Source organism: Eptatretus burgeri, chromosome 3 (genome assembly GCF_056783735.1).
Source record: "Eptatretus burgeri isolate ZD-2024b chromosome 3, Ebu_testis_v1, whole genome shotgun sequence".
Taxonomy (NCBI): Eukaryota; Metazoa; Chordata; class Myxini; order Myxiniformes; family Myxinidae; genus Eptatretus; species Eptatretus burgeri.
In genome coordinates, this window is record NC_140963.1 from 54,731,737 (window position 1) to 54,749,778 (window position 18,042).

General features: G+C 42.8%; 1 protein-coding gene across 11 annotated transcripts in view; it reads left to right on the forward strand.

Annotated features, from left to right (window-relative positions):
• The window catches only part of TBRG1 (transforming growth factor beta regulator 1), a 78,715-nt gene extending 65,292 nt beyond the window's left edge, over positions 1 to 13,423 (forward strand). For 7 of the 11 annotated variants that reach the window (XM_085873457.1, XM_085873452.1, XM_085873453.1 and 4 more), the window contains 3 exons: positions 765 to 839; positions 1,282 to 1,353; positions 13,013 to 13,423. In XM_085873457.1, coding sequence (XP_085729583.1) covers positions 765 to 839; positions 1,282 to 1,353; positions 13,013 to 13,083 — 218 coding nt within the window. In that variant the 3' untranslated portion in view covers positions 13,084 to 13,423. Of the gene's footprint in view, positions 1 to 764; positions 840 to 1,281; positions 1,354 to 1,558; positions 2,365 to 13,012 lie in introns of those variants that run through there. The other 4 variants (XM_085873460.1, XM_085873454.1, XM_085873461.1 and 1 more) reach the window with 3 other exon arrangements.
• The last annotated feature ends 4,619 nt before the right edge of the window (positions 13,424 to 18,042 follow it).

An 18,042-nucleotide genomic window follows, 5' to 3' on the forward strand; every position in this document is an offset into this window, starting at 1 on the left:
GATCAAAAGTCATGTGCCCTTTGAAAATCATTTTGCAGACCATAACTTGAGTTTGAAGCATGTAATATTGTGTCTACTTTTGTTGTCTCTCTCTCTTTCTTTCTCTCTCTTTCTCTCCCTTTTAATTGAGTAACAGTGGGTTGATATTTAATGTGGGCGAAGGCATATCCATTGCCTCATTTGCATCAAATTATACTTTCTCTTCTTTTTTTATTAAATATTATTTTTTAATACTAGCTTCCACGTGGCTTGGCTTCGATCCTTCCTTCTCCTACCTCTGCCCAACCAAAGTCACATTAAGTCACACATGTTCCCCAAAAAATCCCCACCTGTTCACCCTCTCAAAGTCCAGGATGGCTGCCCAACTGCATATATTCACCCCCTTGTTTTCCTGATTGTGAAATCATCTCCCAGTATCTGTTGTCTAATCCTCCTCACTTCAGTCTTTCAAATGTGCTGCCCATAATTATGTCTTGCACTCACTCAAGCTCATCTGTGATCTCTTCTACAAATGGTTGGTCTTTCCCATTTGTTTCTGCCTGGGCCATTGTTCCACACTTTCATCTTGTTTGTCCTTTCTTCCTTGTGTATTTCTATCCCCGAATCTCTGGTATTTTGTGAACGTGCTGCCTTTTCGTTTAGCTCCTCCATGAGCCTAGACCCTTGTATATAAAATAAAACAAATGGCAAATTATGGAAATTGTTTCATTAAAAATGAATCTACTCCCCTACCTCCTCTTCCCTGTTGTTCAATGGCTTCCCAGGCCCTTCTGGCAATCATCCTCTTCAAAGTCTCTCTGCAACCACCATGGAGCAAACTGCATCCTCAAGTTCCCTGAGTGAGTGAGATTCACATTCTTTCTCTCTCAAACCTTATCCTCTCATGTCTTTATTTTTCAATCCAGCGAATGTAGATATGACTTTGATTTCATTACCAGCTTTGTCTCCTTGTTGCATCATTTTGTTTTTCCTTGGATATGCATTTTATCGGGACTTCTACCTTTGATTAAAGGAAAAGGAAAAGGGGCAACAAATAGACTACAAACCTGAGGGACAAAAAAACGGTGAACCTCCACTTTGTGTAGACAAGATGAATGATTCTGAAGAACTGGGAAAAGCTGAATACCGAGCATGTTTATCTGTTTGTCGTGTTCGGTTTATAAAACAATTACTTAGTTCCTTCATGCCAGAAGCTTGACTTGTGGTAAATGAGTAGTTTACCTTCCTGATTGTGTTCTTCCCACTTTTTGTTTTTTTCATTATTCTCGTCTTGCTCTCTAGTTTCTGTGGAAGATTCGGGCCCGAGTCTCCGCTCATTGCTTACCTCACCCTTACACACAGCTCCCACTGTTTGTGAGTTACCAGCACCTTTTGTCTCACTTTATTTATTTTAATTTTCATTTTTCTCTTCATTTCCACATTTTTTTTTTCCTCCTCGACTGATCTGACATGCATCATTCTTGCACTTCTTCCTGACTCTTGACCTGGCATATATCTTCCTCCTTCCTCTTCACAATATCTCCTCTCTCCCTCTCTCTCCCTCTCTTTCCCTCTCCAGGGTGTGCTACCAAGGTTAACTGAACAGTCCAATTGGTCGAATTACTGCTGGACTGGGATATTTTTGTCACAATTTTCTCACCTGATCTAACAGTTGTCCTACAACTAACTCTCCCACTAATGACAAACAAGATGGACATTTCCATGCGAGTGTGAACAATTTGATTGAATTGATGACAGAGATAACAATTCTAACAAAGTGCACAGTTCAATTCGATAAGTATTAAACACGAAGGGCATGAGTCATGAATCGTGCTGTCGTCTCAACGAAAGACTAACACAAAACACGCACTTGACAATTAAAAGCTATAACAAAGAAATACCTCTCTGCTTGGGCCACTGATATTTACAACAGTGGAAAGTTTATGCATGGTGGAAAAAGGTAAAGATGAAATTAATAGTGATGTGGGACAAAGGAAGGACTGGCACGTTTCTGGTTGAAATGGTGATGATGGGTGCGTCGGCGACCATGCTGTTGGCACTGTGGTGCTCCGGGACAGATGAGATGAGCTCGCTTGTGGTGCCTTGACTCCGATGCTCTCTGAGCCACTTAATGCTCGTACCACACTGGCAGTGCAGCTGACCAAGCCACAGACAGAGACAGAGATGAGAGATAGTGTCTAACCCTATTCTCCAACTGGGAAACCCCTTTGGTACTCCACATAATGTATCCCCGTGTCACATCACCTCTCGCTCCACAACACTTCTAGCTCCATAACACCTCTCTTGGTTCCACAGGTTCCTCCACGTACCCATAATGAGCCTGTGCAAACCTCATTGATGTTATAAGCTCCCTTATGTCACTCATGAAAAATAATTAATGGGGTGGGGGGGTTGTGTTGGAATTAATGCAGGGGGGGGGAAGTTATGTGGAGGTTGGGGCAGAGGAAATACCAGATCAGGTCAGGTCAGGTACGAGAGCATGCGCCGGAGCAGTGTGTCGTTGCGTCCACTATCCGCTGGTACTCCAGGGACCTCCATCTGACCATCCCCCAGGCAGATGTCAAGCCCATTCCCATCTCCTTGAGATACTGATCAACCTGCTGCAACCATGAGGCATGTGATCGGCCCATTGGCCTCCTCCACTCATGAGGATCCTTCGCTGAAGGAATCTGGTGAGCAGGATCAGCGTCAGAAAAACAAGCCATGTGTCCATACGCCCGCAGCCGATGCTCACGGAATATGCAGGTAGCAAATTTCATTTGAGTCTTTCTCAGCAACTGCTCATTGGACACAAAGTCCTACCAGCGATAGCCAAGGATTCTCCAAAGACACCTGATACCAAAGGAATTAAGTCTTCGTCTCAGATCCCTGGTCAGAGACCAAGTCTCACATCTGTAGAGCAAGACTGGAAGCACCAAGGATCTGAAGACTCAGACTTTCGTCCTTATACACAGGTAGTGGCAGCACCACACCTCATGATCCAGTGAATCCATGACTCCCCAGGCCCGACCCAGATGTCTATTGACCTCTGGCTCACAGCCAGCAGAGACATGAATATCACTCCCAAGGTGAGTGAATCTCTCCGTGAACTCAACATCCTCACCACAAACAGGTACAGACAGGACAGCAGCATCCAAGATGTCATTGAAAGCCTGGATCTTAGTTTTGACCCAGGAAACCCGTAATCCCAGCAGCTCAGACTCCTCATTCAACACCTCGAGGGCCCCCAAAATTATATACACTCTCTGCAAAGATGACTGCATCATTTGCGAAATCAAGGTCAGAGATCTTGACATTCCCAACCGATTTACCGCACACGCACTTGATGTTGCTGACATCCTCTCCAGAACCCAGTCCATACAAGTGCTGAAAAGTGTGGGGGCCAGTACTTACCCCTGATGAACTCCAGTATCAACTGTAAATAAGTCAGATATGGTATCACCACATCTCACAGCACTCTCAGTACCAGAGGTTAGTTCAGACATCAGATTGATCAGTTTTGGTGGCACCCAACGAAGAATATGAATCCTCCAGAGAGCATCCCAATTCACTGAATCGAACGCTTTACAGAGATCAAAATAGGCTGCAAGCAGCCCCTGCCGAAACTCATCTGCGTTCGGTGAGGACCCGAAGAGCAAGGATACGGTCAATCGTTGACCTCTTTGGTGTAAAACCTCATTGCTCTGGACGCTGGTGCTCAAGCAGATGGTGGCAAACCCTATCAAGAATTGTCTGAGCAAAGACCTTGCCTGGCACTGAGAGCAGCATCACCCCTGAGTAGTTGTTGCAGCCCTGGCGATCACCCTTCCCTTTCCAAAAAGGGACAACGAGGCCCCTCTTCCAGTCAGTTGGGGTGATGCCTGTGTTCCAGGCAGAGCACAGAATTGCATGCAACAACATGAGTGCAGCATTTCTACCAGCCTTGTGAAGTTCAGCTTCAATGCCTTAGATCCCAGAACCTTTACCCCATTTCACCCGGTTCCCCGCAGCCTGTGTTTCCACAAATGAAGGTGGATCACAATTGATTGGAGGGTCAGAAATTGCGATTGTAACACCCCTGACATCCAACTCAACAGCTGGTGGATCAGTTTGGTACAGCCACTCACCGCCCAATGGGCCTTCACTTCAGACACCGAAGGCTTTGCCCCAATCCCGTCATCCGGTGAGCTGCTCTCCGAAGGACAGCTGCACATGAGGTACTCCCATGGAGTGGGGATTCTGACTTCCTTACATTTGTGGGTTTTGCGGAATAAAGTGTTTTACGGTGGCAGGAGTGCAAATCCTGCCACCAACCTCCTAAAAAAAAAAAAAGAAGTAACCCAACTGCAGGAGGACATCCGCATACACAGTTAGGCACTAGAAATGGATGCCCGTTGGCTTACAAGGAGCTCCTCCGCCCTTTGACAGGTTTTTGTTTTTAATCCTGATGGGTGTCCATATCCATACACCCTCCTCACCAGAAAACCTGGTGGGGTAGATGGTTTAGTTGCCGACAACCTGACCATGAAACAAGTTAGTACAGGTTTACATGGTTCCTGTAGCAAGTCACAGATCTAATCTGGCTTGACCTGACAATACAGGCACATTGGCACCTGACAATACCAGATCCATGGGATACATGTCCTGTGATTCTGTACAAAAGAATTCCCTGATGATGTCAACCACACATGTATGTACACTGATGTGGCATTGTATATAATCTCACTAAAATATGCAATTTGGTATCTGACTGTCTTGCTTATCCAATCTCATCCAAACTTGCTTCAGGGGTTGAGTCACACGACAGAGGTTGGAGCAACTTCATTTTTATCCTCCCCAAAGAGGGTTTTCCACCTTGGATGAACTCCTTGTTGAGGGGTATAAATGGCTTATCATGGAATTTTGTGGGGCACACCCACCAAAAGTAAAAATTGTTATCACCACAAACTATGCAGTCAATTCTGACCAACATATGATGACCTTTTAAAGCAGTCATTGTTGATGTTTAACACAAAACAGAAATATATTTGGAGGAAACCCAACTTCCTTGAGGCATTCTGTGCTCATCGCATCCCCTAAAGACGAACGGACCCAAGCCGTCTCGAATTGCTATGCTTCTAGTCAGCCGCATGCTGTGCCACAATGGTCTGAAGCTAATAAAGATGTTTAGGCTAAATGAGTCTTTACACATGATTCCTGTATCCCATTGCTGATGGGATTTTTCTAGCCATCAGATTATATGTGGACTGCATAAGGATTGTTTATAACTTGAATCTTATGGCCTCATATGTGATTTTTTTTATGGTCATAGCTTCAAGTGTGATGTGTGATATTGCCCCCGAACACTTTACGGCTAAATTGTGACCTTTTATTCAACATATAACCACATTCTTAATGGTCGCTAGCATTGCTTCATACTTGCCTGAAGGAAATTTTGAGAAAATTGGACGTATTCATGTATATTTACACATGGGCGGTGTATAGGCCAAGAGTCGCTGTTTCACACACCTCCCGGAAGTACAATTTATTATAACCACAAATTAATCAATTCCGTCAAATGATAATATAATAATAATTATAACGTTATTGCAAAATAATAACATTAAAAACAATCGGGATGACTCGAAAGCACCTGAAAATGCAAAGCCTGTCCACGTCGGCTTTAAACTCGAACTCAACTTGATGAAAACGATAGTTTAAAAAATTGCACATTTTATTTACTTGTGTTCTGCACAATCTCATAATAAAGGTTTGTTGAAGATTTGATCACAAAAGCTCAATTGTTAAAAATGTTACGGCTTGGACATGCACACCGAATATCAATGGTGAACAAGGATTTTTAATTAAAAAAAAAAAAATATATATATATATATATATATATATATATATATATATATATATATATATATATATCTGGTCGACCACTTCACTGATGATGTCATCCTTACAATCCCCTATTCCCCATTGTGAGAAGAATGAGATGTGCCAAGTTTCAAACTTTTCCCATCAGCGGTTTCAGAGATACAGTGCCTTCAGAAAGTATTCACACCCCTTGACTTTTTTCACATTTTGTTGTGTTACAGCCTGAATTGAAAATGGATTAAATTAAATTTTTTGTCACTGATCTACCAACAAAACAATAGCCCATAATGACAAAGTGAAAACATCCTTTCAGAAACTTTTACAAATTAATTAAAAATGAAAAGCTGAAATGTCTTGCATCAATAGGTATTCAAACCCCTGAGTCAATACTTTGTCGAAGTGCATTTGGCAGTGATTACAGCTTTGTGTCTTCTTGGGTATGTCTGTGTCAGCTTTTCACATGTGGATTTCAGGATTTTCTCCCATTCTTCCTTGCAAATTTGCTCCAGCTCTGTCAAGTTGAATGGGGAACATCAGTGAACAGCAATCTTCAAGTCTTTCCACAGATTCTCAATGGGATTCAAGTCTGGGCTTTGGCTGTATGCTTGGAGTCATTGTCCTGTTGGAATGTAAATCTTCGCCACAGTCTAAAGTCTTTTGCACTGCGAAGTAGGTTCTCCTCAAGGATTTGCCTGTATTTGGCTCCATTCATTGTTCCCTCTCTCCTTACAAGTCTCCCAATCCCCACCACTGAAAAGCATCGCCACAGAAAGCATGATGTTGCCACTAACCATGCTTCACAGAAGGGATGGTGTTAGATGAGTGATGAGCTGTGCTCTATTTCCATCAGACATAGCGCTTTGCATTCAGGCCAAAGAGTTCAATTTCCATCTAATCAGACCACAGAATCTTTTGCCTCATGCTCTCAGTCTCATGTGCCTTTTTACAAACTCCAGGCTTGCTGTCATGTTCCTTTTTCTCAGGAGTGGCTTCCATCTGGCCATTCGCCCATAAAGGCCAGATTTTTGATGTGCTGCAGAGACTTGTGCTTCTGGCAGGTTCTCCCATCTCAGCCAAGGAACTCTGTCGTTCTTTCCAAGTGGTCATTGGGTTATTGGTCACCTCCTTGACCAAAGTCCTTCTTACTCAGTTGCTCAGTTTGGTCGGACAGCCAGCTCTAGGAAGAGTCTGGGTCGTTCCACATTATTTCCATTTCCTAATGATGGAGCTCATTGTGCTCTTGGGAGCTTTCAACATTCTATAAATTGTTTTCTATGCTTTCTATTGCTCCTACCCTGAGAATTTTGTGTCAATCGGACAAGTGTTTGCTGAGAAAGAAATGTTAAAAAATAGAGCAAAGAAGGCCAAAAGAGGGTCCAGTAATAATAATAATAATCAAAATTATTTTCACCAAATTATTAATTTGTCTTCTCCATATTCTCATAATAACGCTTTGTTGAAAATTTGATGACAAAAGCTCAAATGGGAAAAGAAAAGTTACAGCCTGGACAGACAGATGGACAGACACATAGAAGTGATTGCAAAACCCTGTCTTCTCCTGTGTGGGGGACGGGCTAATAATAATAAAAATAGGGGCAATATCCCTGGGCGCTCACCTGGTGGAATAATGATACTGAGGAGGATTTCAACGTGGGATGGAATCTGCAAAATGTACCAATGAACCAGTTATATCACATATCTATTGGGGGGGGCAACCCCCCCCCCATTAATCCCCTTCGACCACAATTCTTTAAATAGCGTGAACATACTTTGGTACATCACAGGTGATGAAGGTTGTGGTCAATTTTCATCAATCGTGTGTGTAGTTTCAGAGAAGAGAGAGCAAATACCAATTTTGGGGGTTTCAACCCCCCCATAAACACCCTTAATGAGCACAGATTTTGATGTAGTCAATACACTTTTGGTACATCATGGGTGATGAAGGTTGTGGTCAAGTTTCATTGAAACTATATATATATATATATATATATATGTGTGTATATATGTGTGTATATATGTGTATATGTATGTATATATATATATATATATATATATATATATATATATATATATGTATATATATATATATATATATATATATATATATATATATATATATGTATATATGTGTATATATATATATATATATATATATATATATATATATATATATATATATATATATATATATATATATATAAACGGGCGTAGTGGCGTGCGCCTGTAATCCAGCTACTCGGAGGCTTGGGTTGGAGGATCGCTTGAGGACGGGGGCTCTGCACTGGGCAGGGTGTAGAGCAGCCCGGAATCATGGTGAAACCCAAATCCTGATCCCTGTATCGAAAGAGGCGAGCAGGTTTGCGTCAGGAAGGGCATCCGGCGTAAAACCTGTGCCAAATCAGTATGCGGATCATAACGGATGATCCGCTGTGGCGACCCCTAACGGGAGCAGCCGAAAGATGAACAACAACATATATATATATATATATATATATATATATATATATATATATATATATATATATATATATATATATATATATATATATATATATATATATACTGTATACTGAAACGCAAAAGAAACTTACCACCTTTTAAACCTTCAAATATCAACAATATCACTGCGTCTAGTAAATGTGTGAACTTATTTGTGGACAAGTGTCCTCACTGTCAGACAAAACGGTCACGGATGGTCACTTGAACCTTCAATGGTCACTTCATAGCACAGCTGTTGAACAGCCGTTTTGACTGTCAGTGATTAGCCAAGGGGTACGCGATGATTTTAATGAGCTGCATGTGATGTCTTGATATTTGCTTTAAAAAGGCCAGTGCAAAATGGGCATTTCCATCAACATGCCACGATTCTCAAGGGATCAACGGCAGTGTGCCTTGAGTATACCGTGAGGTGGCACGTCGCCTTGGCTGTTCACACCAGACGATATCGGCCCTGGTGGACAGAGACACCCTCCACAACTCTGCAGATGATAGACCTCGATGAGGGAGGCCAAGAGTCACCACTGCAAGGCAGGACAGGCAGATGGTCCCAAGTCAGATGGCTTCAGACATTGAGGACTGAGTAGGACAGAATCCAGCAGCAATCCATCCAAAGACTGGTAGGCAGTATGCGCCGACGATGCACTGCCTGTATCCAAAACAATGGTGGCCACACACGCTATTGAAACAGGACTGACATTGCACCCTGTGCTGTTCTGTACTGTACTGTAGAACAAACTTATGAGATGGTATATCTTGGTCAATAAAATGCCAATGTTTCAATTGGCAATTGTTGGTTTGTTTTATTTTGAACTGTTCCAATTTTATTTCATTTCAAACAAGTGGTAAGTTTCTTTTGTGTTTCAGTATATATATATATATCTTCTTCTTCTTTCGGCTGCTCCCGTTAGGGGTCGCCACAGCGGATCAATGATCCGCATAATGATTTGGCACAGGTTTTACGCCGGATGCCCTTCCTGACGCAACCCTGGTCGCCTCTTACGACACACAGGGATATGGTACACCTATTCTAACCGGGGCATACACCGGGCCCAGTACACTGGTACTCATTTCGCCGACCTCGGAAGGATGGCAGGCTGAGTCAACCCCTTGGTGTTATACTACTTGGTATATATATATATATATATATATATATATATATATATATATATATATATATATATATATATATATATATATTGTTGCGGATTCGCGCCCGCCGGCGTGCTGACGGCCACGTAACTCGAATCGCGGCACGTCGCCCACCGGACGGACAATCCAGTCGTGACCCTCTCGGACTAACGCCGGGAACCAGTCACGGGTGGACCTTTCGGTCTCACTGCGATCGAGCCAATCAGCCCCCGCGTGGGATAGGGTTGCTCGCCAAATTCGACCTACCTAAGTACCCACGCGGAGGGTAGACCGGGCGATCGCACCTCGCCGCAGGTCGACTTCGGACACGGGCCACTTAAGCGACCCGTTCCGTACTATCGGGATAACCGAGCGGTGTTATTCGTCGACCTCGACGGTTCGATTAATTATCGGGCGTATTCAGCCCACTACCAACCCTTTACGTGAAGCAAGATGAGGATTCAATGAAGGAAATGACGAAGCGAAGCGGGAATCAGTTCAACACAAAGCACATTTATTCGCGCTGAACGGAAAGCACACATATTCAATTCCACCAAAAGCACATAGAAAAGAAAAACACAATGCAATTTACACAAAAAGCAAATGCGACAATGCAGATCTAATACCGATTACGCGAGCACACGGCAACACTTATACAATTTTACTTCACAGACGGCGCCGACAACACATACCCAAAACCAAGGAAAAGAATACCCTCAAGGATGAGGCGGGCCTGAGGCCGAGACCGGGTCGGGCCTACCCGTCTGGTGATGAGACGCGGAGCGGCGATGGTGCCTCAACTCCGCGGGCCTCGCGGACAGTGTCTGGTAGGGGGTGGGAAAGGGGCCCCCTTGGTCGCACTATCTCAGCGCGGGGGGAAACAGGAGGGGGTTGCTGATGCTCGGGGTATAGAGGATTCCTATTCTGCCTCGAGTCCCGCGACGAGCGTCTCCACCTCGGCCAGGTCGCGCTGTCGGCCTCCCTGGGGTGCAGCTCCCTGCACGACGCGAGCACCCCCTCGTCTGCCCTCGCCGCCTCTCCACAGCTCCGTCCCCTCCGCTCCGACTCCAACGCACACGACGACCAGCTCCTTCTTGCCAACTCCACCGCCCGCGAAGTCTTAACTCTCTGTTCCCTCTCGACTCTACTACTCACTGGACTGACGAACACGGTCGCTTATATCAGCCCCGTGGCTTCGCCTTTGACCCCCTCCCTTCGACCTTTCACCTCGCTCCCCATTGGCCCGAGAAAAAGTGGGCGTGAATGCTTTTTGATCCATAAATTTGCATATATCGATCGCCCTCCAACGCCCTGGGGGCAGGGCCAAATCGCCCCTTGCTCACCGATTGGACGGCAAAAAGTGGGCGTGTGTCGTTTTTGATCCGTTTTTGAAGCACAAAATCCGTGATTTTGTACACGCTGTTCGGCGCGCGCCCTGCACGAGTCCAACACCGGTACCCACAGGCGGCGCAAGAACGGTGGCGATGCGACGGTTGCGAGGTGTGACGTGAAGGTCGTGGCGGTTGTGGTGAAGCGGCGTTGTGGTTGGTGGTTGATGTTGTGACTGGTGGTAACAATGGCGGTTGGTCCAAATTAAAGATAGTAAAAGAAAAACGGCTATCCTGAAGAGTCGCAGCACGCATAAATGACATGTATTCCCACTAGACAACGGGTTTGGGCCTAACTACACATGTACTTACCGAGATATCTCACCTAAGGGACCTGAATGGTGGTTTGCGAATTTGGTAACCACAACAATATATATTCAGTGGCCCAACGGGGTTTGAACTCAGGACCTTTTGGGTCCCAAGCTGCTGCCTTAACCACTGCGCCAACACCAGGCTTGTTTGTGTGTGTGTGTGTGTGTGTGTGTGTGTGTGTGTGTGTGTGTGTGTGTGTGTGTGTGTGTGTGTGTGTGTGTGTGTGTGTGTGTGTGTGTGTGTGTGTGTGTGTGTGTGTGTGTGTGTGTGTGTGTGTGTGTGTGTGTGTGTGTGTGTGTGTGTGTGTGTGTGTGTGTGTGTGCGTGCGTGCGTGCGTGCGTGCGTGCGTGCGTGCGTGCGTGCGTGCGTGCGTGCGTGCGTGCGCGTGCGTGTGTACGTATGTACACACACTGCATAGACATTACCACTTACTCATATAAGTGTCATACTTTCAATGTGGCTCGAAAGTTTAAATTTTGCAAAGATTTAACTCGAAGCCAATACTCCAGGAAAAATCACAAAACTGTCCATCAACGAAAATATCTGTCAAGAAATGTCAGTCGGTGCAAACTCGCTCCTGCTCACGAAGGGTCATGTGACCAAATACAATGGCACGATGGTTTCATCAAGGAAGCTGGTGTTTTTACGTTTTATGGCAATATGATTTGGGGGGGTGTCTGGGGTTTTGCCATTTATGGCCAGTGTACAGTGATGGGAAGTAGTAAACGTTCTTCTTTGTGGATTATGTACAGTGGTAGGTAGCCATAAACAATTGTGAATAGGCATGCCTTCTTCATTTCATAATCTATTGAAAGCTTGCAAAATGACCTGTACTGTACTATTCTTCATTTGTTGCCTGTCGGCAACTGAGCCCAGACCACACATAGAATCACTATCTCTCTTGCAGCCTATTATGTAAATCGTTACAAATCTAAATTAAATCAACCTACCACGATAACTGGAATTAGCTTTGTTAACGAGTGCAAGGTCGACAAGAAAATGACAAATACTGTTAGTTTACCACTTCATTTTTTAACTTACAGATCCACACCTTAAAATTTTCCTTTGACTTGGAATTACAAACTCTTCTTCATGCGTTGCTTCTCAATCTATTAGAATGTAAACAATAGTTTTATTTTATACCTTTTGACCTATTTACTTAAAAATTACTGTGATTGTAAACTTAAACAGAGCTCATTCTTGATTCACTGGATTTATTTAGCTGCTTGCAGAATGCAGGCACAATCCACTTCATCTAATATTTAAACCTTATTTATTATTATGTCTGTATGTATGTATGTATGTATATATATATATATATATATATATATATATATATATATATATATATATATATATACATATATATATATATATATATATATATATATATATATATATATATATATATATATATATATATATATATATATATATATATACATATATATATATATATATATATATATATATATATATATATATATATATATATATATATATATATATATATATATATATATATATACATATATATATATATATATATATATATATATATATATATATATATATATATATACATATATATATATATATATATATATATATATATATATATATACATATATATATATATATATATATATATATATATATATATATATACATATACATATATATATATATATATATATATATATATATATATATATATATATATATATATATATATATATATATACATATTTGTGTTTCATGTGTAGTTTTTTTTAATCCTCTACAATCTCGATTTCTCTCCCTTCTCATCACCCAATTTTTCCATTCCTTTGCGTTCCCAACAGCATCAAAGGAATCTCCGCAGAACTTTTTGCTTTTGCCTCCATCTCCTCAACATCATATCTCCAGCCAATGATTTCAAATAAAACATCCCGGGCTCACGGTACATTCTCGTACAAAGAAACTAGAATTTCGACGTTGTGTCTCGATGTGACTCCAGAAGCATGGTGCAGCTTTGTGATGTTTAGTACAGCACACCAGTCCAGCATCCACAAGTTGTGTTACCTCGACTTTGTCCGTAAATGCTTTGTCAAACATCTATGGTGGAAAATGGTGGATAATAGTTTGCTTGTGTACTCAGTTAATAACATAGTTTCTCGTAACTTCCACTTTGGTAAAGCAGAAACCAAAAGTGCTGCATTGTTAATGATTTTAATGAAAAGGTTTCAAAAATATTAAATTTGTTTGCTTTTGTCTTTTGTTTTACTGATGGTGCTTGACTGCAGTCCAGCCAGGAAAATCGGTTCACTTCATGTGGCTGAATCATAAAAGGCCTTGTCGGGTCATATTGAGAGTATCAGGTGATGCTTGAATGCCAGACCAAATTACACCCACTAAACCTTTGCTACCTTTAATTAACACACAAACTTATCAGCTGAAAAACTACAACCAGCTGCTGATGTTTTCAATTATCAGTCAGACACATAGATGGATGGACAGACACATAGAAGTGATTGCAAAACCCTGTCTTCTACTGTGTGTGGGACGGGCTAATAATAATAAAAATAGGGGCAATACCCCTGGGCGCTCACCTGGTAGAATAATGATACTGAGGAGGATTTCAACTTGGGATGGAATCAGCAAAATGTTTTTCAAAAACAGCCAGATGCACCAACATAGAGCAACCATTGTCACACTGATGGACTTCTAAGCGTATTTCAAAATGCCAATACGTGACTTTCGAAAGGACCTCAATGCTAAAGAAGGCCTTTTGCACATGCGCTGTGTGTGTTTACAGTGATTTGGTTAGGCAGGGCGCTTTTAACCTGTTGTTACTAGCTCAAAATCTGTGATTTAAAATTTTTAAACATAATTTTCAGCATTTAGACCAAAGAGTGGTGATTTCAAAATTGTTGACTGTAATTGTTTTGTTCCTCAATGCAAATCGGATTCTCAAAAATATAGGAATACAGTTCGAGAAATATCCTTGATTCAGAGTTGACGGATTTACTGTTAATACATTGTAGTGTTGGTAGTGGATATCTCTCTCTCTCTCTCTCTCTCTCTCTCTCTCTCTCTCTCTCTCTCTCTCTCTCTCTCTCTCTCTCTCTCTCTCTCTCTCTCTCTCTCTCTCTCTCTCTCTCTCTCTCTCTCTCTCTCTCTCTCTCTCTCTCTCTCTCTCTCTCTCTCTCTCTCTCTCTCTCTCTCTCTCTCTCTCTCTCTCTCTCTCTCTCTCTCTCTCTCTCTCTCTCTCTCTCTCTCTCTCTCTCTCTCTCTCTCTCTCTCTCTCTCTCTCTCTCTCTCTCTCTCTCTCTCTCTCTCTCTCTCTCTCTCTCTCTCTCTCTCTCTCTCTCTCTCTCTCTCTCTCTCTCTCTCTCTCTCTCTCTCTCTCTCTCTCTCTCTCTCTCTCTCTCTCTCTCTCTCTCTCTCTCTCTCTCTCTCTCTCTCTCTCTCTCTCTCTCTCTCTCTCTCTCTCTCTCTCTCTCTCTCTCTCTCTCTCTCTCTCTCTCTCTCTCTCTCTCTCTCTCTCTCTCTCTCTCTCTCTCTCTCTCTCTCTCTCTCTCTCACACACACACACACACACACACACACACACACACACACACACACACACACACACACACACACACACTTCAACATTTACCAATAAATGCAAAAATCAAGAATAATTTCTCTTGTGGCCCGAGAACCAAACAAACTATATTTATAACAGCTCCCATAGAGCCCCAACCCCTCCCAACTTAATGAACATGAAATTAACTTCCTCTGTACACGCACAAACCCGAGATATGTTCTTCCCATCGGTGTTGTTATGCACTTCCTCAAAGCACTGGTGCGACTTATTATCGTAATAAGTAAAAGATAACGTAAATTAAATAAGTACTTGGAGTAAAAGTAAAACTATACTCCCATATAAAAGAGAAACAGCACCAATTGTTCGGAGGGGTAGCACAGCAGAAAAGCTTTATGGACAATAATATGTCCCATTTAAGAAGTAATTTATTTATCCCTACTGTCTACCTTTCAAACACTAATACCATTTAATAACATCCTGTCACAATGATTTTAAGAGAAACACTCTGCTTTTAAAACTCCCCAAAGTTGCACACACGTGACAGGTTTCAATGCAATTTTGAATCAAGTCGGCAAATTATCTCATGTACCTGGTTCTTAATAAAACCCCAGCAGGATGTGAACTGATGGTGAAGTCTAGTGTGGTCACGTTTGAAACGAAGCCGCCTTACCCTGATAAGCGTGCACAAATTGAAATCCGACAGGTTGGTTACGTTTCAAGTCCCCATAGGATGATCTTCATATCACCGAAGCAAGCAAATGAATCTGAGTTTACCACTCACCTTTCAGGACCACACTGCAGACCGAGTGCTGTGGAGTGAGGAGGGAGAACTCAGGCCTTTTGCCCTTTGTGATACGACTAGAGAGGAATCGGATGTCGTCTCAAAGACACCAGCAAGGATCGTAGGTTCATCGAGAACCCAACCAGCCACCAGGTAAGATCGACCAGCATCCACAGAGATGCAGCTGGTTCTTGAATCAGGGCTTTGGAGGTGCTGAACCAGTCGTGGTTTGCATGGAGTGCTCAATACTCTGCTATTTGAGCCCCGTTTTGAAAATGGACCCTGCGATGGGACGTACCACAGATGTTCCTTTTCTCACAGTTCACATTGTGTTCTCCTCCAAAGTGGCATGGCTCTCTGCCTGCCTTTTATTGTCTTACACAAGGTCACTCCAAGGCTTGGCATTGAGGTGTCCAAATGCCTCAGTGTCATCAGACTCTCTCCACAATAACTCTTTCTCCAAGTCTGTTTCTCTTTTATATGGGAGTATAGTTTTACTTTTACTCCAAGTACTTATTTAATTTACGTTATCTTTTACTTACTACAATAATTTACGTTATCTTGGACACAGTATATGGGAGTATAGTTAGTCTAAACACAGCTTGGTACAGTGATTTGTCCAGCCACTTGGACATTATCCCAGCACCAGCCTGTGCGAGTGCCCTTTACCACAGTAACCACAATACTTATTTAATTTACGTTATCTTTTACTTCCCACAGTGCATGCCTTCACAACATTTACAATGATGTGGTATATATTATTGATCCTTATCGGTATTCGGAATAACCTAATCCAGATACATAGTACATTCACTGGTAATGATCTTTCGGGGGATTGTGTAACACTCTTCCCTTCACTCCACTTCCACTGAATCACCTGATCGGGAGTTTGCAGTATGAGCAGGTGCCCGTTCTGCGGGCTAAGAAAGTTATCCAAGTCTTTCGTTAGGTTAGGTATGGGAGCATGTGCCGGAGCAGCGCGTCGCTGCGTCCACTTTCCGGTACTCTAGCGGCCTCCGTCTGGCCATCCCCCAGGCGGATGCCTGGCCTATACCCATGTCCTTGAGATGCCAATCAACCTGCTGCAACCATGAGGCATGCGGTCATCTCGTTGGCCTTTTGCACCCATGAGGCTCCCTCGCTGAGAGAATCTGGTAAGCAGCATCAGCGTCAGGAAAACGAGCCACATGTCCATACAGCCCCAGCTGACGCTCACGGACTATACAGGTAACAAATCTCATTTGAGTCTCTCTCAGAAACCGCTCGTTGGACACAAAGTCCGACCAGCGATAGCCAAGGATTCTCCGAAGAGAGGTCTTTCATTGTCCAGAGGTATTTTTCCAGGTACTTTTCCAAGATCTTTCAGAAGCTTGCTGAGCTTCTGAATTCCCAGTAATTCCCATTCCCAGTAACGATCCTTACGCCGGACACATAATACATTTTATTTCGCCATGACCGCTTCAGCTTCCTGTAATTACTCGGCATGCGCACTGGGCATTTATTTTATTTATTTATTTTTGTATCCCATGTGGAGGATCGTGATGAGCTAATATACAGAAACATCCAACAAAGCAGGAAATGAGAGTGGTGGGAGAGAGAAGCACAAAATAGTGGGTAACAGAGACAATAGGAGATCTGTGGAAGGGAGAGGGATGGGGTGGGGTACACAGGGTAAACAAGATGGAACTATGGGGACTTTCAGGAAGGAAAACAGGGAATTTGAAGGACATGGGTTTGGGGTGGATTAATAGGGGTAGAAAAGATCAAGATTTTGGATGGTGGAAGACGTGAGATGGTGAACAGCTGTTTTGAAGACCTGGAGGGAGGAGTGGGATCGAAGAGAGTGTGGGACTTTGTTCCAGAGGTGGGAAGAATAGAGGAATTAAAGAGTAAAGGTGAGCAGTGATTCTTGATTTTGGCAGTTTCACCACAAGGGGTTTTTTGGGGGACCTTGAGCACCCTGCAGAAATATAGGGGGAAAAAAATCACAGACAGAGTGGGGGGGGGTGGGGAAGGCTGGAAAGGAGACATTAGAAGACAGAAAGACCACCGACCTGAGAGAGTGAGAGACCCAAAGACTCAGATTCATCACGGGACATTCCAATGATCCTAAAAGCCTTGGTTTCCACAGCGTGAATTCGAGCTAGGTGTGAGGCAGGATTTTGGGGTTGATTGCATGATTTTGAAAGTGCCTTATTAATTGCATCAAGTTGGTCATCCAGCTCAAATTCTATATACCTGGGTGATATTAGTACTTTTACACCGATTATATGCAGAACGTTGTGCAAAGGCAGCATTATAAGGATTTAAACCTCAGTTCCTAGCAGATCATGAGTGATGTGCTCAGATGGGAAGGCCAACCTGGGAAACCTGAATTGTACAGTGTGACTTAATTTTCAGACTCTGCACTCATTTTTTTTCACCCAAGCTCGTTGGTGAAGAATGACTGATGGTTTTTATTTTTCATTTTGTGGACCTTGAACTACTGGCATTGAGAACCTGCGTCCCTGTGAGGAAAG